General features: G+C 40.7%; 1 protein-coding gene across 1 annotated transcript in view; it reads right to left on the bottom strand.

Annotated features, from left to right (window-relative positions):
* The window catches only part of SRD5A1 (steroid 5 alpha-reductase 1), a 40,854-nt gene that overhangs the window by 1,696 nt on the left and 18,062 nt on the right, over window positions 1-21,096 (bottom strand). Inside the window, exons 2-4 of the mRNA XM_032795122.2 lie at window positions 20,623-20,789; window positions 6,958-7,059; window positions 3,118-3,268 (exon numbers count right to left, since the gene is read on the bottom strand). Coding sequence (XP_032651013.1) covers window positions 3,118-3,268; window positions 6,958-7,059; window positions 20,623-20,789 — 420 coding nt within the window. The remainder of the gene's footprint in view (window positions 1-3,117; window positions 3,269-6,957; window positions 7,060-20,622; window positions 20,790-21,096) is intronic.

Raw genomic sequence — 21,096 nt, 5'->3', positions numbered from 1 at the left:
GATCTCACATCGCTGCAGCTCGACAGTGCCAGTACCTTGTGAAAGTTCTAGTGTAGAGCAGTGGTAGCAGGGTGGATTTAATTTAAATCATGATTTAAATCACTAGCCAGGAAGACTGAATTTAATCATGGATTTCTACATAAAAGTGTATTCCTGTTGGTTGTTATAACCTCAATACATATCTTCACAACTCAGAGATGGTTTAATGTTTAGAAGGTACACACTATACATTTTTAAAGTGATTTATTTTGAAAACTTTTCAGATTAGTTTTACAGCTATATCAGAAAACGAATGATTGTTTGGTAATTTCATTTACCAAAGATAACTGGAGCAGATATTTATGAAAAAATAGATGGTCCTGTCACAGCCAAAGTTCTCAACATTGGGCTTAAGAGAAATGTTGAACACATATTGAGTACCCTGATGCCTTGAACAAAATGCAGGGAAATAGTTTTATTGCTGATGCTGTTGAGATTTGGAAGGAACTGACTGAGATCTTAAAAAGAGAAATACGCAATGACAGAGTTAAATTACAAATATTAAAAAAAATGAATGGGACAAGCACTAGCTCCAGCTCATTTTCCTGCAAATGTTCTCAATACTTGGTACCAGCGTCAAACCTTAACTGCTGAAGAGGATTTGCTATGACATGGACATCCAGCAATCATCCCTCCATAATGCCAATTATTATAAACTTCGGAGCTAAGGGTGAACCATTCAAGAAATATGTTTGCTGATGATGTTTTAAAGAAAGTCACACCAGTGAACGGGTGGACGTCACTTAAGCACTTGGATTCAGAGACTAATAAAGTGATAATCTCACTTTTAACAGCAGTAGCTTCTTCTGCCAGCGTAGAAAGAATATTTTCTTCCTTTGGACTAATTAAGAAATTATTTGGGTCCTGAAAAAGCAGGAAAGCTTGTTTTTCTTTTCCAGATTATGAACAAACAGGAAAATGAAGGTGAAGATGACTGAGTTACCTGCAGAACCCAATATTTTAAGTTTCTCATGTTGACCTGGTTGACATAGTCGATTTAATTTTTGTTTTGTTTTTTAAATATTTCATTTAACTACTTTAGTTCAAAACAATTTTAACAAAAACAAACCTGATTTTAAAAAACTTGAATGTTTAACTAAATTCAAATGCTTGTTTTGTTAAAATATTCTATGTTTGCTGTTGAAGAAAAAATCCAGAATACATAACATTGTTGTTTTAGTTAAATAAAACAATTTAAAGGTCTGTCTGGTGCTGATTTCCTCCTAATACAGCATGGCAAGAAAATCCTCCAAATATTAATGATTAACCTGTTGAATTGGAGATAGATCACCTCCCCATGACTTCATAAATATCTGCTTCAATTACCTTTGGTAAATGAAATAACCAAACAAACATTCATTTTCTGATACAAAACTAATCTGAAAAGTTTTCAAAATATCACTTTATTAAATGTCTCTTTTATAGCTTGTTTGACTGGAGTGGTTATTTGTACAAACTACCTAATGTCTCATTCACTTTATAGGGTGCTTTAAACAATCACTTAATGTTCCTTAGAAGTGACAATTAACATACTCTGTTAAGCAAGGAAAAAGTGAAATTGGCTATGCTATCGTTAGGTTAGGAGCTTTTTATAATTATTTTTTACAAATCTTTCAGACCTTATGTTACAACTAGATATAGTGTTTAACTCTTCATAAATGTTGGTGGTTTACATGATCATGTTCTAAATATGGCCCCAAACCTACACATGCACAGTTCCATTGAGCTCAACAGGAATAGCTACATTCATAAAGTTACTCTAAAGTTGTTGCATGATTAGGCTTGTATCATGATATACTATCGCTTGGTCAGCAACTAGAGAGCATCTTGATTATCTGTATTACCATAGCACCAAGGAGTCCCAGGCATGGAGCAGGACCCCAATGTGAGGTGCTATACAAAAAAAGAACAAAAAGATTGATTGTAAGCTCTTTGGGGCAGGGACTAATATAATACAGGACACAATAGATGGATATAGAAAGATTGAGAGGGGAGAAGAAGGAAATCAGTGCAACAGTTTTGGTCAGCATGATAGGCTGTAATTTCAGCACCCCAGTAGTCTGTTACGTTGTGGATCTGCCAGGAAACTGGTTATGGCTCCCTGATTTTCAGGGTAGATCTGTACTGATAGAGTAGATCCTGAGCCTGAAGCGAGTACCACCTGGGGATTATGCTACTGTGAATGCTCCAGCTATGCTCCTCTCCACGTCCCCCGTGTCACAACTGAGTGTGGACGGGCTGGATGCATCAGCTACGGATCTGGCTGCTTTCTGGCAACATAAAGGGTCCAAAACACAACTATGAAGTCGATCCTCTGTTTTTTAAAAGCCCAGTATTAACTGAATTACTTTAGGGATTTAACATAGATATTTCTCTGGAGTATTTGCATCCCAAGTATTCCAATATTAATTGCTAGTACATCCATTTTACCAAGGCTAGTGATGGATTCTCCATCACTGACAACTTTTAAAACCAAGACGGGATGTTTTTCTAAAAGCTATGCTCTAGGAATTATTTTGGGAAGTTATATGGCCTGTGTTTTACAGGAGGTCAGACTAGATGATCACAATGGTCCCATTTGGCCTTGGAATCTATGAAAATTAGAATTGTTTTTGTTTCAGCTGAGTGAAATGTAAGTAGTAAGCAAGCAACAAATACTTGCGAGTAAATTTGATTTTAAAAATTCCTTAGGTTTCAGAAAAGTGTTCTAAGTAACACTGGGCAGGATCCTCATCTACTGACTTAATTCAACTGAGTTATGCCAATTTATACCTGCTCAGGAAATGGCCCTTTTATTATTTTTTTTACATGATATTCTCCCTCTCTGCCATTTCTTAAAAAGCTCCATGAGATTAGTATAAATTTTATTTAAAAATGCTTTAAGTAATCCAAACGTAAAGTTATCAAAAGAAAAAATACTTCAAAGTCAACATTTTTGTATGGCTAAATATAAAAAACCCCTTACATCTTTATGTTCTAGAAATATTTTTACACCTTAGAATTTGTGATTAATTAGCAGATTATTGAGAAGAAAAGTGAAGAGGAGGAGATTGAAATTTTAAAATTTCGAAAACTTACTGATGATGTTGGTGTGCCCGGGAACCTAGGATGAAAAATGTGAATATGGCAAAAGCAGCACTTTCAATAGTGCAGCTGGCAAGAGCAAATCCAAACCATTCAAGAATCTCTCCAAAAAAGTTGGCTCCAGTTACATATTCGAACAATCCTCCTAAAGAACACAACACATTATTATTACTCTATGCAAGAAATGTTGCAGTAGTACCTGTAATTGTATTAATAGCTCCATCAGGAAAGTCTGGTTAGATTTCCTTTATTAATCCCAGTTGTGGTGAAAGAATTACTTCTTTGCAAGGTTTCTACTATGAATGAGGTTTTTTTGTGCTAAGCAGTTCTGAAATCTCAACTTTCAGACAATTTTCTTAAATTACTGAAGTGTGGACAAAATAAGTTAACTGGTTTCAGTAGGCACTTTTGTGCCTACATACATTACTATTTTACACTGAAAAAAGCTGACTGTTCATCCACAAAAAAGTCTTTTTGTATGTACAAAATTCTAAAATGGTTGAATTATTTATATTTGTGTGTGCTATAGGGGACCAGTCTTGCTTCCACTTAAGTTAGTGAGACTACTCCCAGTAGTAATAAGAGCAGAAAATGGCCCTAATTTTTTCCTCTAAGGTTAACAAGCATATCTACATTGATAATGGTGCAACACATAATACAGAGTACTCTAAACATCAATTATGCTGGTATAGTAGGCTCCTATGACTGTGAATGAAAAGCCTACTGACATATATTTCTGAAAGTAGGACTATAGATATATAAGACTGATCAGTGACTTCAAAACACCTGTAATAATTTACCATGTCAGTTTGCAAGCAACCATACAAAATATATTATGAGTGACTAATAGGACAAGTTTCAGAGTAGCAGCCGTGTTAGTCTGTATCCGCAAAAAGAACAAGTACTTGTGGCACCTTAGAGACTAACAAATTTATTTGAGCATAAGCCTTCGTGGGCTACAGCCCACTTCTTCAGATGCATAGAATGGTACATATATACACATACAGAGAGCATGAAAAGGTGGGAGTTGTCTTACCAACTCTGAGAGGCCAATTAAGTCAGAGAAAAAACTTTTGAAGTGATAATCAAAATAGCCCAGTACAGACACTTTGATAAGAAGTGTGAGAATACTTACATGGGGAGAGAGATTCAATGTTTGTAATGGCTCAGCCATTCCCAGTCTCTATTCACGCCTAAGTTGATTGTATCTAGTTTGCACATCAATTCAAGTTCAGCAGTTTCTCGTTGGAGTCTGTTTTTGAAGCTTTTCTGTTGCAAAACTGCCACCCTCAGGTTGGTTGTTGAGTGACCAGACAGGTTAAAGTGTTCTCCTATTGGTTTTTGAATGTTATGATTCCTGATATCAGATTTGTGTCCATTTATTGTTTTGCATAGAGACTGTCCAGTTTGGCCAATGTACATGGCAGAGGGGCATTGCTGGCACATGATGGCATATCTCACATTGGTAGATGTGCAGGTGAACGAGCCCCTGATGGCATGGCTGATACGATTAGGTGATGTCACTTGAATAGATATGTGGATAGAGTTGGTATCGGGCTTTGTTGCAAGGATAAGTTCCTGGGTCAGTGTTTTTGTTCAGTGGTGTGTGGTTGTTGGTGAGTATTTGCTTCAGGTTGGGGGGTTGTCTGTAAGTGAGGACAGGTCTGTCTCCCAAGATATGTGAGAGTGAGGGATCATCTTTCAGGATAGGTTGCAGATCTTTGATGAGCTATTCCACTGCTATCCTAATAGCTATAAAGACTATACAAAGCTTTGCTGATTATATAAAAACCATAAATTCTACGACAAAATGCAGTTTTCCTTTTACTATTCGTGCAGCTGTGTAATAGCAGAGTTACCAGTGTATTTTGGAGGAATTATTTCACAATGGGAAATAATTTTTTCCCCAGCTGACAGTGACTTTTATGTAAGGAGGCCTTAACAGAGTGGACTGTCCCATTTAGGACACTTGTTAGTTTAGTTTAGTTATCAGACCTAGCTGAGATGGAGTCAGGTGCTCCCTGGGCTGAAGAAGGGACAACAGGAGGGTATTTGGCTTCTGTGATTAACCCTTAAGTAGAGAGAGGGTTTGCTGGGCCCTGGCAGCTTGTTACACTGTATAGTCATTAGAAAAAAAAGTAGCAAAATGTGTATGGTTTCCAATGTTTGCATATACAATTCACTTAAAAGTACACCTTTATTCACATACAGATGTCATTCTCTCATGCTGCTAGTACCTATGCTTGAAAATTTGGCACAAAGCCTACTAGAAATCCTCAACAAATGCCTGTAAAGCCGTGGCCAATCTGGTCATAGAGCCCCACAAGCACATATTCAACTAACTACTTCCAAGTTTTGAAATATGTGAGAGCCAGAATTTATGAGAACTCAGAAGTGTGATACTTCTATTTATAAATGATAGCCTTTTGAATGGTACCATACTGTTTTCAAAGGGTCATTTAATCAGATTAATATAGTGCTTAATTTCTATAACCTAGTGGGGCACCTTAGTAATTAAGTATCAGGGGTAGTCATGTTAGTCTGTATCTACAATGTAGTCAGATGTAGCTGAAGAAGTGAGGTTTTTTACCCACGAAAGCTTATGCCCCAAAAAATCTGTTAGACTTTAAGGTGCCACCAGACTCCTTGTTGTTTTTCTTAGAAATGAAGTTATGCCAAACTCTCCACAATTTTACTCTTCTGAATGACATTTTAGTCCTAAGTATTTTACCCACTTAAACCACAGAATTTGTTTGCTTTAAGTTTGGTTAAAAATAAAACACCTCACTAGGAAACAGGAACAAAAGAGTCTCAGGAGAATAGTCAACTTTACTGTTTTAACTGTGGCACCTGGTGAAAGAGACAAGGTATTAAAGAGTCCCAAATTGTATTTCACAGCTGTAGAAAGTCAACTCTTCACTACTGGAAATTATAAGTAAAATAAATCAAAGGATTTCAACACCCGTAGTCATTTAGGAGAGCACTGACTCAGATAGTTCTATTGTAATCAGTAAGAGTACTCAGATGAGCAAATGCTATTCAATTTAAGGGAGGCAAAAATCAGGGACAAAGTTTTAAAACTGTTTTCTTTAAGTAATAAAAATGAAACAGGTATCAGAAAAGTACAGTGGATGCTAAGCACAGTACTTACACATTTGACATGAAAATTCTTACATCACATTTTGGCTCAAAGTCGCTGATTTTATTTAGGTAAATATATTTTTTTAAAACAGCATGCTCCTACCTGTGCAGCAATTAACCTCTCACTTCTTTTGCAAAACCTTTATATGTTGATCGTTTCATAGCAAGCCTGCAATCAAGTCCTGGGTGGGTGCTTTTATTCACAACTGTCAATATTAGAGGACAATCTCAAAATTAAAATAAGAAGAATGACTGCCCAAGGAAAGATTGCAAAAGGTGGTTGCAAAATTCAGTGGAAAGGTGTGTTAATTCTCAGGAGAGTGAATAAACACATTAACAAGAACTGTGAGAAAGCAGTGCAGAAGTGGAGTATCTCAAAAAAACTGCAGAGCAACAAATATTAACAGGCCTTGGGTCATGACTAGTCACTAGACTCTACAAAAGCAGCCTTCTGCTCTCAGGCAATTACATAGAGACAGGCAGGGTGTTTGCAGCATAGTTGACAGTTTCCCTTCGTTTAGAGTAATAAAGCCAATTTCTTGTTTCAGGAAATATACTTGAAAATCCTCTTGCTATTGGTTTCCTGGTCTTGATATTTGTTAAGTCCCTGAGCAATTTATGTCCTTTAAATACAACAGAATCAAGTTTTGAGACATTCCTTTGGCATTTTAAATTCCTTAACTTTCTATTCACCTCTTGGTATTTTGTAGCCCGTTTCCCCTGGTTTTCTCAGATTTCTGAGAATGTGATCAGAATAAATATTAATTGTCATGCCACTCAGCCACCCTGCAAAACCTAAAGAAAAAGAGTCAAAGTAATAATATTAAAATACTGGACTGAAAACACCTGTTTTAATAGAACAAACTATGGTTTATACAAACAAATAGCCCTAAAATATAAGCAGTAATGTACCTCTACATGAACTTGTAATTCCATCAAGCAGTTCTGGTGACATTGTAAATTATGGCCCCAGTCCTATAAAGAACCAGTTGCAGGACTGGGGGCTATGAAAACAAGGACAAAAGGCTTTATTCTTATCACTACCCCAGATTTAAATTATACTTTTAATATATGCATATGTTCTCACATTCATACTGGTAAACTGAACTGCTCATATAAACTAACATACAAAAAGATATTAAAGAAATTAATCCACATTGATCACTGTCAAAAAAGCATGCTTTAACCTTCTCTTTTATTGGATGTATTCCTGAATTTTCCACAGCAGATTCATCATTTTAGTTGTTATATAGGAGTAAGCACTGCAGATCCTGATGCAGGCCCAGCACAGAAATGGATATCCATAAGGCCCCTAATTCTGGAAATATTTATGCACTTCTAATTTTGTGCATGTGAATGGCCCCCGTGTCTATACTGTGCCTGCATCAGGTTGTCTCAGTATTTTCCACAAATACCGCTTGTACCTTGTTAATATTAGACATTCTCATTTTCCCCACATTTCCTTGACTTCAGTGAGACCTCTCATATGAGTAAACTTCAGCATGTGCAGGTTTGCAGCATCAGGGCTTAAAACAGAAACACCTACTTCTAAAAATTCTGCTACAGAGACTGAGAGCTGAGACTGCTGTCCAGCTTGGACAGCAAGCTTTTGAGTAAACCGCAAAGGCTCCATGAGCCCATATGGAGGCAGCGTACTCTAGACTAGTAGGTGAAGGGTCAGAATCCATTAGCTATGGATGCAAGATCTTAACTACAGTTTCTACTAAGAACTTTTCAATATAGGCCCAGAGTCCAGAGCTTGGCTTGGGCTATGGGGGCTGCCTAATAGAGAACAATACATAGCTCAGAGCAAGCTGGGGTAAACAGATAACCTTGTGTGTTTCAAGTCAGAGAGCGGAGTCAGTATAACTCCAAATGTAATTGGGCATCCTTATCTTGAGTTATAGACACATGAAGCGCTGAGAAAGGCCTCACGGCTACTTAGAGCGACCAGATGTCCCGATTTTATAGGGACAGTCCCGATTTTAGGGACTTTTTCTTATTACCCCCCACCCCCTGTCCTGATTTTTTACACTTGCTATCTGGTCACCCTACAGCTACTCCCTAATGCAGGGAAGAGACAGTGGTATAATACCCCTCAGATCCTAGACAAAGTTCAGGGAGAGGCCTAATATGATTAACTTCAGTTATGACACCCTCCCCTCACAGATGTATGCCAATCCTAGCCCACAGAAATACAAGGATAAACTTGTGAAATTGTTAAGTACTAATTACTGCTTTTTCGCTTTAAATCTCTAAGAATGTACCTGTTGGTCAACCGAGAGAGCTGCCACCTCATTCCCCTGGACCCAAAAATTAGGATTTAACCTATACACTTTAACAGACATAGTTTGGGGGTAATTACCTGTGTCAGCAATATGTTAATTTGGGTCATGGGCGGAACCATTATGTAATCTTTTAGATCATTGGCTTACTGTGCTTTTCTTGTCTTGCTGTTAGAACCTATCCAGGAGTTTGGGAAAACCCACCCGTCGCTTCTCTCTGCCCAATGAGCATCATATATAATCTACTGTAACTAATTGTTTTGCAGTGTCTCTGAGCCTAATAAGCAAAGTTACACTCTGCCAGCGCTGTGTGTAATAAACTCCTGTGCTTGACTCTACACGGTGTGGATTATTGTTCCTTCAGTAGGTCTATCAGCCCAGCTGATAGCAGATCAGAGATGAGGAGACTTCATATTAACTTGCTGAAACAATGGAAAATAAAGAATATTAAACATTCCAGACTCACTCACTACCGGTTCCCACAAACCGTGTGTGTGTGGGGGGGGGAGGGTAAATGGAAACTAAGGGCTGCTCTCCACTATGGGGAGAGCGACGCTGCTGCAATTGATTTAGCAGATCTAGTGGTACTCCAGCTCTCAAAAAAGAGTAAGGGAGGTCGACCGGAGAGCATTTCCCATTGACTCAGCACTGTGAAGACATCAGAGTAAATTGACCTAAGCTATGTTGACTCCAAGTAGCATAACTTAGGTTGACTTACCCCCGCAGTGAAGACAATCCCTAAGCTTCCAACAAATATGTCTTTAACACTCAGGGATGAGGAAAAAGTGAGGATTGAATGTACAAAGGATCTTGCAGTTAGGGGATTATAACCATACCATTAACAGCCCTGTGTTGCAGAAGAATGGAACCATCAGCCAAAAAGTCTGCATGCAATCAACTAATGAAGACTAGTGGATCAGCAGGATCTTATGAAGTCTCCTTACTCCAGGAAAGAATATAAACTAGAGCAAAAAGAGAGAGAAGATATCTGGAGAAAACTAGATGATGGGTGCTCCCATTTGCTGTCTTTGGGAGTCACTGTTGAAGAAAGCCCATTTCCATCTGTACCAGGTTGGTTACCTGCTCCTGCCCTGAGGGGTTTAAAAAGCAGCCTGCAAGGGCTTGACAGCTGCAGTTCTAAAAGCTGGGCTGACTGGGGAAGCGGCCACAGCTGGGCCACACCCTAGTCAGGCCACAGCTGGCCTGTATAAAAAGGCCAGGGAAGCCAGGAACAAACATTCTCCCTCTGCAGGTAGAGGGAGAAGGGCCTAACTGCAGGGAACTAGACAAAGTACCTAGAGTGGAGCAGGGCTGGGGGAAGACAGAGGAGTTGGGGAGCTCCTGCCTGGAAAGCCCCAGGCTGCAGCCTAGCATTAGGTCAAGAAGTACTGGGAGTTGCAGGGGACAGCCCAGGGGTAGGCAAAGGCAGCAGGTCTAAACCTCTTTACCTATGATGAGTGACTGATACTGCAGTCTGCCCCAGTGAATGGGGGCTAGATGGAGACTGGGCAGCAGCCAAACAGAGGCAAAGTGGGGATAGTGGGTGGGGGTTCCCCAGGGAGGGGGAGATCCAGTTAATAGAGGCACTGGGGTCCAGGGAGGGACTCAGGGCCAGAGGACAGGCAGATCACTGGCCTGAAGAGGGTGCTCCGGGCTGGAAATTGAGCTAATTCCTGGAAGTCACCAGCAGGAGGCACTGCAGGGGTGAGTCTGCTCAATTACACCATCATACTTTAAAGGACAATGCCAACTTAAAAATCAGTCTGAAAACATACCTCCTATCATTACAAGAAATATCTATGATCACTATAACTGACAAAATTAAGAATATTCTCCTCTGTTTCCAGCTTGCTTAAGTTTGTTTATTGACAGCACTTTGGCCCAAACCTACTTATATACCTAAATCCCAGACTTAGGTGCTTAAACTGGGGGTGTACGCACCTTGAGTCCCACTTTAGGCTCCACTCCAATTCACAAAACTCCCACTGAACCCTGTAGTTGCCTAAACTTACTGAGTGTCTAAGTTTTCAGAGTAAAGTTTCCTAGGTATCTACATTTCTGGGCAAGTGCATGGCTGCCATTCTTTAGGCAGCCAGAGATTTATCTCCTGCTTAAGCCCCAGAACAACTCACAAGCTGGGGGTGGGGGGAAGAGGGGGAGAGGGCATGCAGCCACCTCAGTTGCATGCAGGGCCCAATCTGGTAGGTGACCTCTGAGCACCACTACTAGAACAGGTCCCTTTAGGAATCCACCTGGAGGAGAAGGATATGGTCATGCCCACCTTAAAACCTTTACCCTACAGGTTAGAGCACTCAGCTGGGTTAAATTCCTCCCTCTGCTACAGCGGGGGAAAGGATATGAACATGGGTCTCCCAAGAGAGTGCTATAACCGCCAGTATAATGTGGGACTCCCTCAGTATCTCCTGTTGAAACTGTGGATAAATAATGAAAGAGCGATAAGAGCAGCAGGACTGGGGACTGGACCATGGGTCTCTCACATGAATGCCCTAATTACTGGACTCTAGTCATTCTCTTTCTGTATATGACTTATAAGTATTTATGCACAGTGGAACAGTTTCAGCAAGCACCCGCATCAGACTATCCCATAGTTCAGTGGCAAGAACACCCTCCTAAAAAGTGGGAGACTCATATTCAAATCCTTTCTTCCCCTCAAGTGGGGTGTTGTCCAAACCCTAGATGAGTGCTCTAACCACCAGGCTAAAAGTTATAAGGTGAACATGGAGTGAGGCAGGTAACTCATTCGCACAAAAAATGACTTGGGCACCTAATTCAAGGTGGTAGGTTCCCTTTCATGGATTGCTAAACAGAGATAGGCATCTATCTCAGAGAGCATAGTTTAGCACACACCCCTCTCATCAGCTTCTTCTATCGGCTAGCTTGGGCAGCTCCCCACCTACTGTTCTGTCTTTTGTGGATCATGTTGTAAGGCACCTCTCCCTCCCCCACGTTCATTGTATAGTGAGCCTAGACACTTAATTCAGATTTTGTATTCCTGTGATTTCCTAGGCACCTAAAAATTAGCTGCCATGATACTCAGCACTGCAACAACTAAATGTCTGTGTGGATCCAGGCCTTTGTGTATAATTAGGCACCAATCCAGAATGAGCTCTGAGTGAGCAGAAAAATGGTTACTTACCTATACTATAACTGTTGTTCTTCAAGATGTAGGTGCAGATGTGTATTCCACTCAGGTGTGCACACCCAGTGCATTGAAGTCAGAGAATTCTATAGTATCCTGCACCTAGTTGTGGTCCCTCCTGAGACTAATTAGGGGCAGTGCGGCCATGGGTGGTGGGTTTAATAAGCCAGGGCATGCTATGCCTCCCCAAACAGGTTGTGGCGCTCCTCCCTTTGGAGGCATCTTGACGACCCACCACATTTGAGAGTGCAGATGCCTGGGCTGTAGCCTTGCCTGCATTCCGCCTCAAGGCCCCGCTCCGCTTTGCCCCCATGGCTCTGTCCACACTCTCCTTTTCCAGCCCTGTCTCTTTCCCCCAAGGCTTGCCCTTGATTGGCTCCTTCCTGTCCCCGTTCTACCCCTTCCCCTACGGCCCCTATCACTCACCGAGTTGCTCCTCTCCTCCAATCCCCCTTCACCGAGGCCCCCCACCGCGAGCAGTGATGGTGAGGCCTCAGGGGAGGAGGCCGAGCAGGGGGCAGGGCCAAGGTCTGGGTGCTGGGGGAGCTTCCAGCACTCACGCCAGCCTCCCTAAATTCCCTCTAGCTGACATTATAGCAATAAGAAAGGCTGTCTTTTGGCAAAGGAGGGAAAGAAAATGTGATGCTAGGGACTCAAATGAAGGTCCCACAAGAGTAGCAAGCACATGTTAAGGTCTGAGAGGGGAACCACTTCTTTTACACATGGAAAGACACTGACAATACCTTTCAAAAATCTAACTACCAGGAGTTGGAAAATACTGACTTCCCTTGGATTGGGAGATGAAACGCTGAAATCGCTAAGTGGACTCTCAATGAGTTGAGAGACAGACCTGATTTAAGATGTAACAGGTAATCTAAAATGATGCATGCTAACTGCCCTGTGTGGACACTGTTCACTACTCACCCAGTACAGTAACTGAGGTTCTTTCAGATGTGTCCCCCTGGGGGTGTTCCATTGTAGATGGGATTGGAGAACTTCAGTAGCAATGCCTGCTGCCCACAGATACCCTCCTCCCTGTCTCATGCCATGAGACGCATCTATATAGTGCTGTGCGGTCTATCTGCCCTCAGCTCCTTCTCTGCCTCAGAGTCTGTTTGAACTCTGAAGCAGAAGGGAGAAAGGCAAGTAGTGAAGCACCCATAGGGACACACATCCTGAAAAATCTCAGTTACTGCACAGGATGACTAACCTTCTCTTATGCTTATAATAGTGTCCCTATGGGTGCTCTACTCGGACCTCCTCATTCCACCAAATGAATACAGTTCAGTGTTCCCCTATCCCTTTCTTTTCCTTGTTTAAAGTCAGATTCCTTCTTCTGGAGCACTGCAGCCCTACATCTGTCTAGAGGCCAGATTCCCAAAAGATCGTAGGTGCCTAAAAATCAGAATCAGGCCCAACTGGAATTCACAAAACCCCTGCTCAGCTAACCCCAAATCCTGCAGATGCCTAAATTCTCTCAGCGACTAAATTCTTTCAGTAAAAGTTCCCCAGGTGCCTATGTTTCTGCCTCTGAACAAAAACACTGCAGCCCCACACCAAGAATCCAGACGCTGAAGCTCCAGAGCAATGTATGAACCAGTGGAAAATAGGGGTTTCTCCACCTAACTTGCCTATCCAGTAAGTGAGCTCAAAGCTTGCCTATCAGATTGGGCCACTATGAGAGCTTATTTAATAGGAAAGAATAGACATTTAAGTGATAGAAAATAAGAAAATTAGAAACAAATGGTTACATATAAAACAATTATAATATCCTTTCTAGAACCTAAACTTAACTAACGAGGCATTCACCGATCTCCTACCAAATAGCTTACCTCAAGTATTTTTCCCAGTGTTTTTACCCACTTTGGCTGAGATGCCTCAGACATCCAAGCTCACTGGCAGCTTGTCCTCACGCACTGAAGGACTAATTGGAGATTCATCTGCACCCCAGATATAGTTTCAAAAGTTCATTGTCATACCCTTTAACATGATAACCCATGCTGTTTCTCTTTCCCCCCGCAACCTCCACAATCAGTGAGCATTTTGCTCAGATTGTGAAGGGCCATCCATTGTGAACCACAGAATACTAAATCAGTGGCCTACCTTAACTTACACATGTAAAGAACATGATTTTAGTACATATACATAACTACACCTATTACCCATACATACATCTCAAAATGATTATGATAACCAGTGTGATACAGGCTTTTAGAGTCCTTGCATGACACTCTTTGGTGGATTAGTAGATAGAATCATAGAATATTAGGGTTGGAAGAGACCTCAGGAGGTCATCTAGTTCAATCCCGTGCTCAAAGCAGAACCAACACCACTAAATAATCCCAGCCAAGGCTTTGTCAAGCTGGGCCTTAAAAACCTCTAAGGATGGAGATTCCACCACCTCCCTATAACCCATTCCAGTGCTTGCTTCGATCTGCTGGCAATGCTCCTATTAATCAGGGCTTTTGGGCTCAAGGCCTGCTGATTGCTCACTGTCTACCTTTTCCCAGGTCTTTTTGCCGAATGACTATGTCGTCCCCTGTAGAGTAGTGGGTGTTCTTCCTGTGAAACTCTTCATTGTCCTTGTGACTCATTAGATTTCTTTTGGCTCAACTCCATCTTGGTCTAGGTCCCTCTGACGCTATCCTACCTTCGTATTACTTCCCCCAGCTTATGTGTATTGAACTTGTGGGTGCACGTCATCATTCGAGTCCATTAATAATGTAACAACTGCCGCCAGCGCCCTCTAACAGATAAGGTTAAGCTCTCTTTCACTGGAAAGGTTAACGGGAACTAACCACCTGAAGATGCATCAGGAGACATACTTTCAACCTGGTGGAGGATTTGGTGTGTCCTTTTTTCTGTGTTTTTTTTTTTGGCTTTCTGTCTTGGGTATGGGGACGACTTACTTAGCTCCTTTAAGTTTCTTGTTCTTAGGAGAAAGGCATTTTGTTCTTTTATCTGTTTTACTCTGTTTGCAATGTGATTGGGTGGTTTTTTACGTCAGCTTGGATATTTTATTTTTTGTACTGGAGGAGGTTTCTCCTTGCTGTTATACATGACCTGTCTTTTATTTTGTTGATTATCTTTCTTTTTCTTTCTTTTATTTAAAGATTTCCTTGTAGGAACCTGCTTCGTCTTTCTTTCCCTGTTTCATCCCAGATTGGTTTACAGACTGGTGGGGGAGGAGGGAGGGAGAGAGCTAATTTCTCTCTCTGTGCCAGGATTACTCTGTCTCTCAAGAAAGTCTGGGAGGGGGGGAGAAGGGAATGTTATTTTTCCTGGTTTAGGACTCTGAGGATGGGTTTTGCGCGTCCGAGGAAGGTTGGGGAGATCAGAGTGCCCCAAAACACTATATTTTTGGGTGGTGGCAGGCTATCAGATCTAAGCTGGTAATTAAGCTTAGAGGAATTCATGCAGGTACCCAAAATTTGGATGCTAAGGTTCAGATTTGGGAATTATACCTTATGACAGACCCCTAGGGCACTCTGCTTGATACCAGCTGCCCACTAGACGTGGAGCTGTTGATCACTACCCTTTGAGCCCGACAATCTAGCCAGATTTCTATCCACCTTATAGTCCATTCATCCAATCCATACTTTTTTAACTTGTTGGCAAGAATACTGTAGGAGACCGTATCAAAAGCTTTGCTAAAGTCAAGATATATCACATCCATGGCTTTCCCCATATTCACAGAGCCAGTTATCTCATCACAGAAGGCAATCAAGTTGGTCAAGCATGACTTGTTCTTGGTGAATCCATGTTGACTCTTCCTGATCACCTTCCTCTCCTCCAAGTTCTTCAAAACAGATTCCTTGAGGACCTGCTCCATAATTTTGTCAGGTTCTCTTTCTTCCCTTTTTTAAAGATAGGCACTATATTTGCCTTTTTCCAATCATCTGGAATCTCCCTCAAATGCCACGAGTTTTCAAAGATAATGGCTAATGGCTCTGCAATCACACCAGCCAACTCCCTCAGCACCCTTGGACACATTAGATCTGGACCCATGGACTTGTGCATGTCCAGCTTTTCTAAATAGTCCTTAACCTGTTCTTTCACCACTGAGGGCTGCTCACCTCCCACCCATGCTGTGTTGCCAGTGCAGCAGTCTAGGAGCTGACCTTGTCTGTGAAGACCGAGGTAAAAAAAAACATTGAGACTTCAGCTTTTTTCACATCATCTGTCACTGTGTTACTTCCCCCATTCAGTAAGGGTTCCACACTTTCCCTGACCACCTTCTTGTTACTAACATACCCGTAGAAACTCTGGTTACGCTTCACATCCCTTGCTAGCTACAATTCCAGTTGTGCTTTGGCTTTCCTGATTACACCCCTGCATACTCTAGCAATATTTTTATACTCCTCCCTAATCATCTGTCCAAATGTCCACTTCTTGTAAGCTTCCTTTTTGAGTTTAAGATCACTGAAGACAGATGCCTTACCCAAGGGATCTCCAACTGTTATGTACCACAGTGCCATCTCTCAGTTGGCTTCAAGATGTCCTTGAGTCACATCCCCCTCTCCACCTCAGGAGATGAAGGGATTAGGACAGGGATCTGCCACTTCTGTTAGTTAGTTCTCTAACCACTAGACTATAAGATATTCTGATGTGGAGTTCCCTCAATCTCTCTTGTTGAAGCTGTTCCACTGTAGATAAATAATTTTTAAAAAGTAATTGGGCCAGACAAAGAAAGTGAAAGCACACAAGCCTGAGAATGACTATCTAGACTGGTGTTTGAGCACTCACATAGGAGGGGAAGACCCAGGATCCAGTCCCCTGGCTCCAATGACTCCCTCCAGCGCAGGCTCAGGTGCTTATCTCTATGAGAGTGGCAGGGCTTAACACATATCCCTTCTTTTTCGGCAGCTCCCATTGGCTAGCTTAGGTGAGGAACTGCCTAGAATGCTGACTCTTGTGAATCCCATTGAGAGGCAACTATTTCTTCCTATTCATTGTATAGGAAACCTAGGCGCCTAACCCAGGCTTTGTGAATCCCAGTGATTTTCTAGGTGCCTCAAAGTTAGGCGTGGCAGTGCTCAGTGTTATCACACTTACGTTTCTTTGTGACTCTAGCCCAGCAGATAATTTCCAAAAGAGAGTTTTTCATAAGAACATAACAACGGCCATACTGGGTCAGATCAAAGGTCCATCTAGCCCAGTATCCTGTCTTCTGACAGTGGCTAATGCCAGGTGCCCCACAGGGAATGAACAGAACAGGTAATCATCAAGTGATTGATCCCATTTCCCATTCCCAGCTTCTGGCAAAAGAGGCTAGGAACACCATCCCTGCCCATCCTGGCTAATTGCCATGGATGGACCTATCCTCCATGAACTTATCTAGATCTTTTTTGAACCCTGTTATAGGCTTGGCCTTCACAACATCTTCTGGTAAGGAGTTCCACAGGTTGACTGTGCATTGTGTGAAAAAATACTTTTTTTTGTTTTAAATCCGCTGCCTATTGGTGATTCCTTGTTCTTGTGTTATGAGGTGTAAATAACACTTTCTTGTTTACTTTCTCCACACCAGTCATGATTTTATAGATCTCTATCATATCCCCCTTTAGTCATCTCTTTTCCAAGCTGAAAAGTCCTAGTCTTATTTATCTCTCCTTATATGGCAGCCATTCCATACCCCTAATCATTTTTGTTGCCCTTTTCTGAACCTTTACTGCATGCGCAGTAATATCAAGATGTGGGATGTACCACAGAATTTATACAGAGACAAATGATATTTATCTGTCTCATTAATTGTCCTCTTCTAATCGACTCCTGTGAGTAGAATGAATTATATTGAAGAAACTAGTAAAGGATTAAAGACAATGTATGTCTGTACCTTAAGCAAAATTGTCTGGAATGTTGCAAATCCAGGTGGTCAGGAATGACAGAGATTAACATACCTTTTAAGGGCAATTGGTGAAGTATTAGCCTTAGATCGATAACAGTTAGTAAGGAAGTGGGATATGCATGCTGTGCCCCAGGTGATTTTTACTGTTTTTGCTTTCTTTGTCTAATTCCCGCTCTTTTATCTGTATAAATAAGACTGTTTAGGCCTTGCATGGGTACTCACATATTCTGAATATTATTGGCGGAGCGCTGCGCTAATAAACAGAGTGGTCTGACAAATTGTGAGTCCTCATTCTAACTTTGACACTCCCAACATTCTATTTACTTTTTTGACTGCCACTGCACATTGAGTGGATGTTTTCAGAGAATTATCCACAATGACTCCGAGATCTCTTTCTTGAGTGGAAAATTATGGGGTCTAAATTGGCTATGTATAGTTGGGATTATGTTTTCCAATGTGCATTACTTTGCATTTATCACATTTGAAATTCATCTGCCATTTTGTTGCCCAGTCACCCAGTTTTGAGAGATCATTTGGTAGCTCTCCACAATTTGCCTGGAACTTAACTAACTTGAACAATTTTGTATCATCTGAAAATTCTGCCACCTCACTGTTTACCTCTTTTTCCAGATCATTTATGAATATATTGAATAGGACTGGGGCTTGTATAGACCCCTGGGGGACACACTATTTACCTCTCTCCATTCTGAAAACTGACCATTTATTCCTATCTTTTGTTGCCTATCTTTTAACCAGTTACCATTCCATAAGAGGACTTTCCCTCTTATCCCATGACAGCTTACTTTGCTTAAGAGCCTTTGGTAAGGGACCTTGGTGACCCCCCTCAAAGAATTCTGGTAAATTGGTGAGGCATTATTTCCCTTTACAAAAACCATGCTAACTCTTCCCTAACAAATTATGTTCATCTATGTCTGACAATTTTGTTCTTTATTATAGTTTCTACCAGTTTGCTCGGTACTGAAGTCAGGCTTACCGGCTGTAATTGCTGGGATCACCTGTGGAGCCCTTTTAAAAAAATTGGCGTCACATTAGCTATTCTCCAGTCATTTTGGTACAGAAGCTGATGTAAATGACCTATTACAGTTAGTAGTTTTGCAATTTCACATTAGCGTTCCTTCAGAACTGTTGGGTGAATACCATCTGATTCTGGTGACTTATTTCTGTTTACAGAGTGGTAGCCCTGTTAGTCTGTATCAACAAAAACAATAAGGAGTCCTTGTAGCACCTCCTCGTTGTTATTCCTGTTTAGTTTATCAATTTGTTCCAAAACTTCCTTCACTGATTCATAGATTATAAGGCCAGAAGGAACTATTGTGATCATCTAGGCCATGACCATACTATAAACTTACATTGGTATAAGTATGATGCTCGGGGTGTGAAAAATCCATACCTCTAATACCAACCTAACCTCTGGTGTAGACAGCACTATGTCGACGGGAAAGCTTCTCCTGTTAACATAGCTATTGCCTCTGCTGGAGGTGGATTAATTACACTGGCTAGTGTAAATACACACAGATGCAACTGTGCTGCTGCAGCATTTTAAGTGTAGACCTACTCCTTGTTTGACCTCCTGCATAACAAAGACTATAGCATTTCCCTGAATTAATTCCTGTTTGTACTAGAGAATATCTTTTGGAAAAAACAGCCAATTCTGATTTTAAAATGGCCAGTGATGGACAATCCACTACAACCTTTGGAAAATTACTCCAATAGTCAATTACTCTGTGTTAAAAAATTTGTGCCGTACTTCAAATCTGAATCTTCAACTTCCAGCCATTGGATCTGTGTCTGCTAGACTGAAGAGCCCTCTAATATCAAATTTCTGTTCTCCATGTAAGTATTTATAGACGGTAACCAAGTGACTCCTTAAACGTCTCTTTGTTAAATTACATAGATTCTGCTCTTTGCAACTTTCACTGTAAAGCATTTCCCAATCTTTTACTTATTCTCCTGGATCTCCTCTGAATCTTCTCCAATTCTCCAACCCTCTCCTTCTTGAATTGAGGACACCAGACCTGGACATTGTATTTTAATAGCAGTCACAATAGTGCCAAATACAGAGGTAATGTGACCTTTCTACTCCAACCCAATATTCCTTGGTTTTACATTCAAGACCACAATGTTACACCAGCAGCTCATGTTCATTCATTATCTACCATGACCCTCAAATCTTTTTCAGAGTCCTTGGTTCCCTGGATAGAATCCCCCATCCTGTAAGTATGGCCTACATTCTTTGTTCCTAGATTTAGGACCTTACATTTTGCTGTATTGAAACATATATTGTTTGCTTGCTCCCAGTTTACCAAGCAATCTAAATAGCTCTGTATCAGTGATCTGTCCTCTTCATTACTTAGTTCCCCATCTACAAATATCAATAACAATTTTATATTTTCTTTCAGATCACTGATAAAAACATTGAAGAGCACAGAACCAAAAACTGATCCCTGTGGGACCACACCAGAAAACACTGAATGAATGAGCCCACATTTACATTGAAACCTGTAATTTAATCAGCCTTTAATCCATTTAATGTATTTCATGTTCACTTTCTTCTAGCTTCTTAATTAAAATGTCATGTGGACCCATGTAAACTGCATTACAGAAGTCTAAGGATATTACATCATCACTATTACCTTTATCAACCAAACTTGTAAACTCATCAAAAAAGGGCATCAAATTAGTCAGTTTTCCATAAACCCATGTTGACTGACAATTTTATTGACCTCCTTTAATTCTATATTAATCCAGACCCATTTCAGCCATTCCATTTTTTTTCCCAGGACCAATGTCAGGCTGATAGATATACAGTTGCTCAGACAGCACATCAGAAGAGGGAATCAAAACTCAAAAGTGGAAGTAAGGAGAGAAAAATAAAGATTAAATGACCTCCATTGTATCACAATAAGCAGGTCTAATAACAAAAGAAGTCTAGACCACTGGATCCCCATTTCTGAGAACTATAATTTTATGTTCATTTTTCATAAAGACTTACAATAATCATTTTTGCTTTTGGTTCTCATAAAACAGCATGCTTTTATTCAACTCACCTACAATGAAACAAGGACCTTTCAGCCAACCAGAAGGATATTCTGCATAATTACTTAAGCTCCGACCTTGCAAGTATCCATTATAGACACAGAATATGAGTGCTAGTGTGAAAGTAATGAATGGTGTTGGTTTTCCTCCACGAATCAAGAAAGGAAAGATGAGTGCCCTAGAACAAATAGGAAAAGAAACATTTTAAATCACCGAGTTACTGTTTTGGAATACATAACAGTAGGTAGGAATGCATGTTAAGGGCCCAAATCTGCAATCCTCACACTTGCAAAACTCTGTTTTGCTTATGATCCCAATTCAACAAAGTGCCAAAGCATGTGCAGAACAACAAATGTGAATATTCCCATTTACTACGTTTGGACTGCATGATCAGGTCTCAAGAAGCTAGTTGAGTCTTTACCAAATAATCTTATTTTAGTAACGTCTTTACTGCAGATAAATAAATACTAATATTCAATATATTT

Source organism: Chelonoidis abingdonii, chromosome 2 (genome assembly GCF_003597395.2).
Source record: "Chelonoidis abingdonii isolate Lonesome George chromosome 2, CheloAbing_2.0, whole genome shotgun sequence".
Classification (NCBI taxonomy): domain Eukaryota; kingdom Metazoa; phylum Chordata; order Testudines; family Testudinidae; genus Chelonoidis; species Chelonoidis abingdonii.
This window is presented reverse-complemented; position numbering and strand designations above follow the sequence as displayed.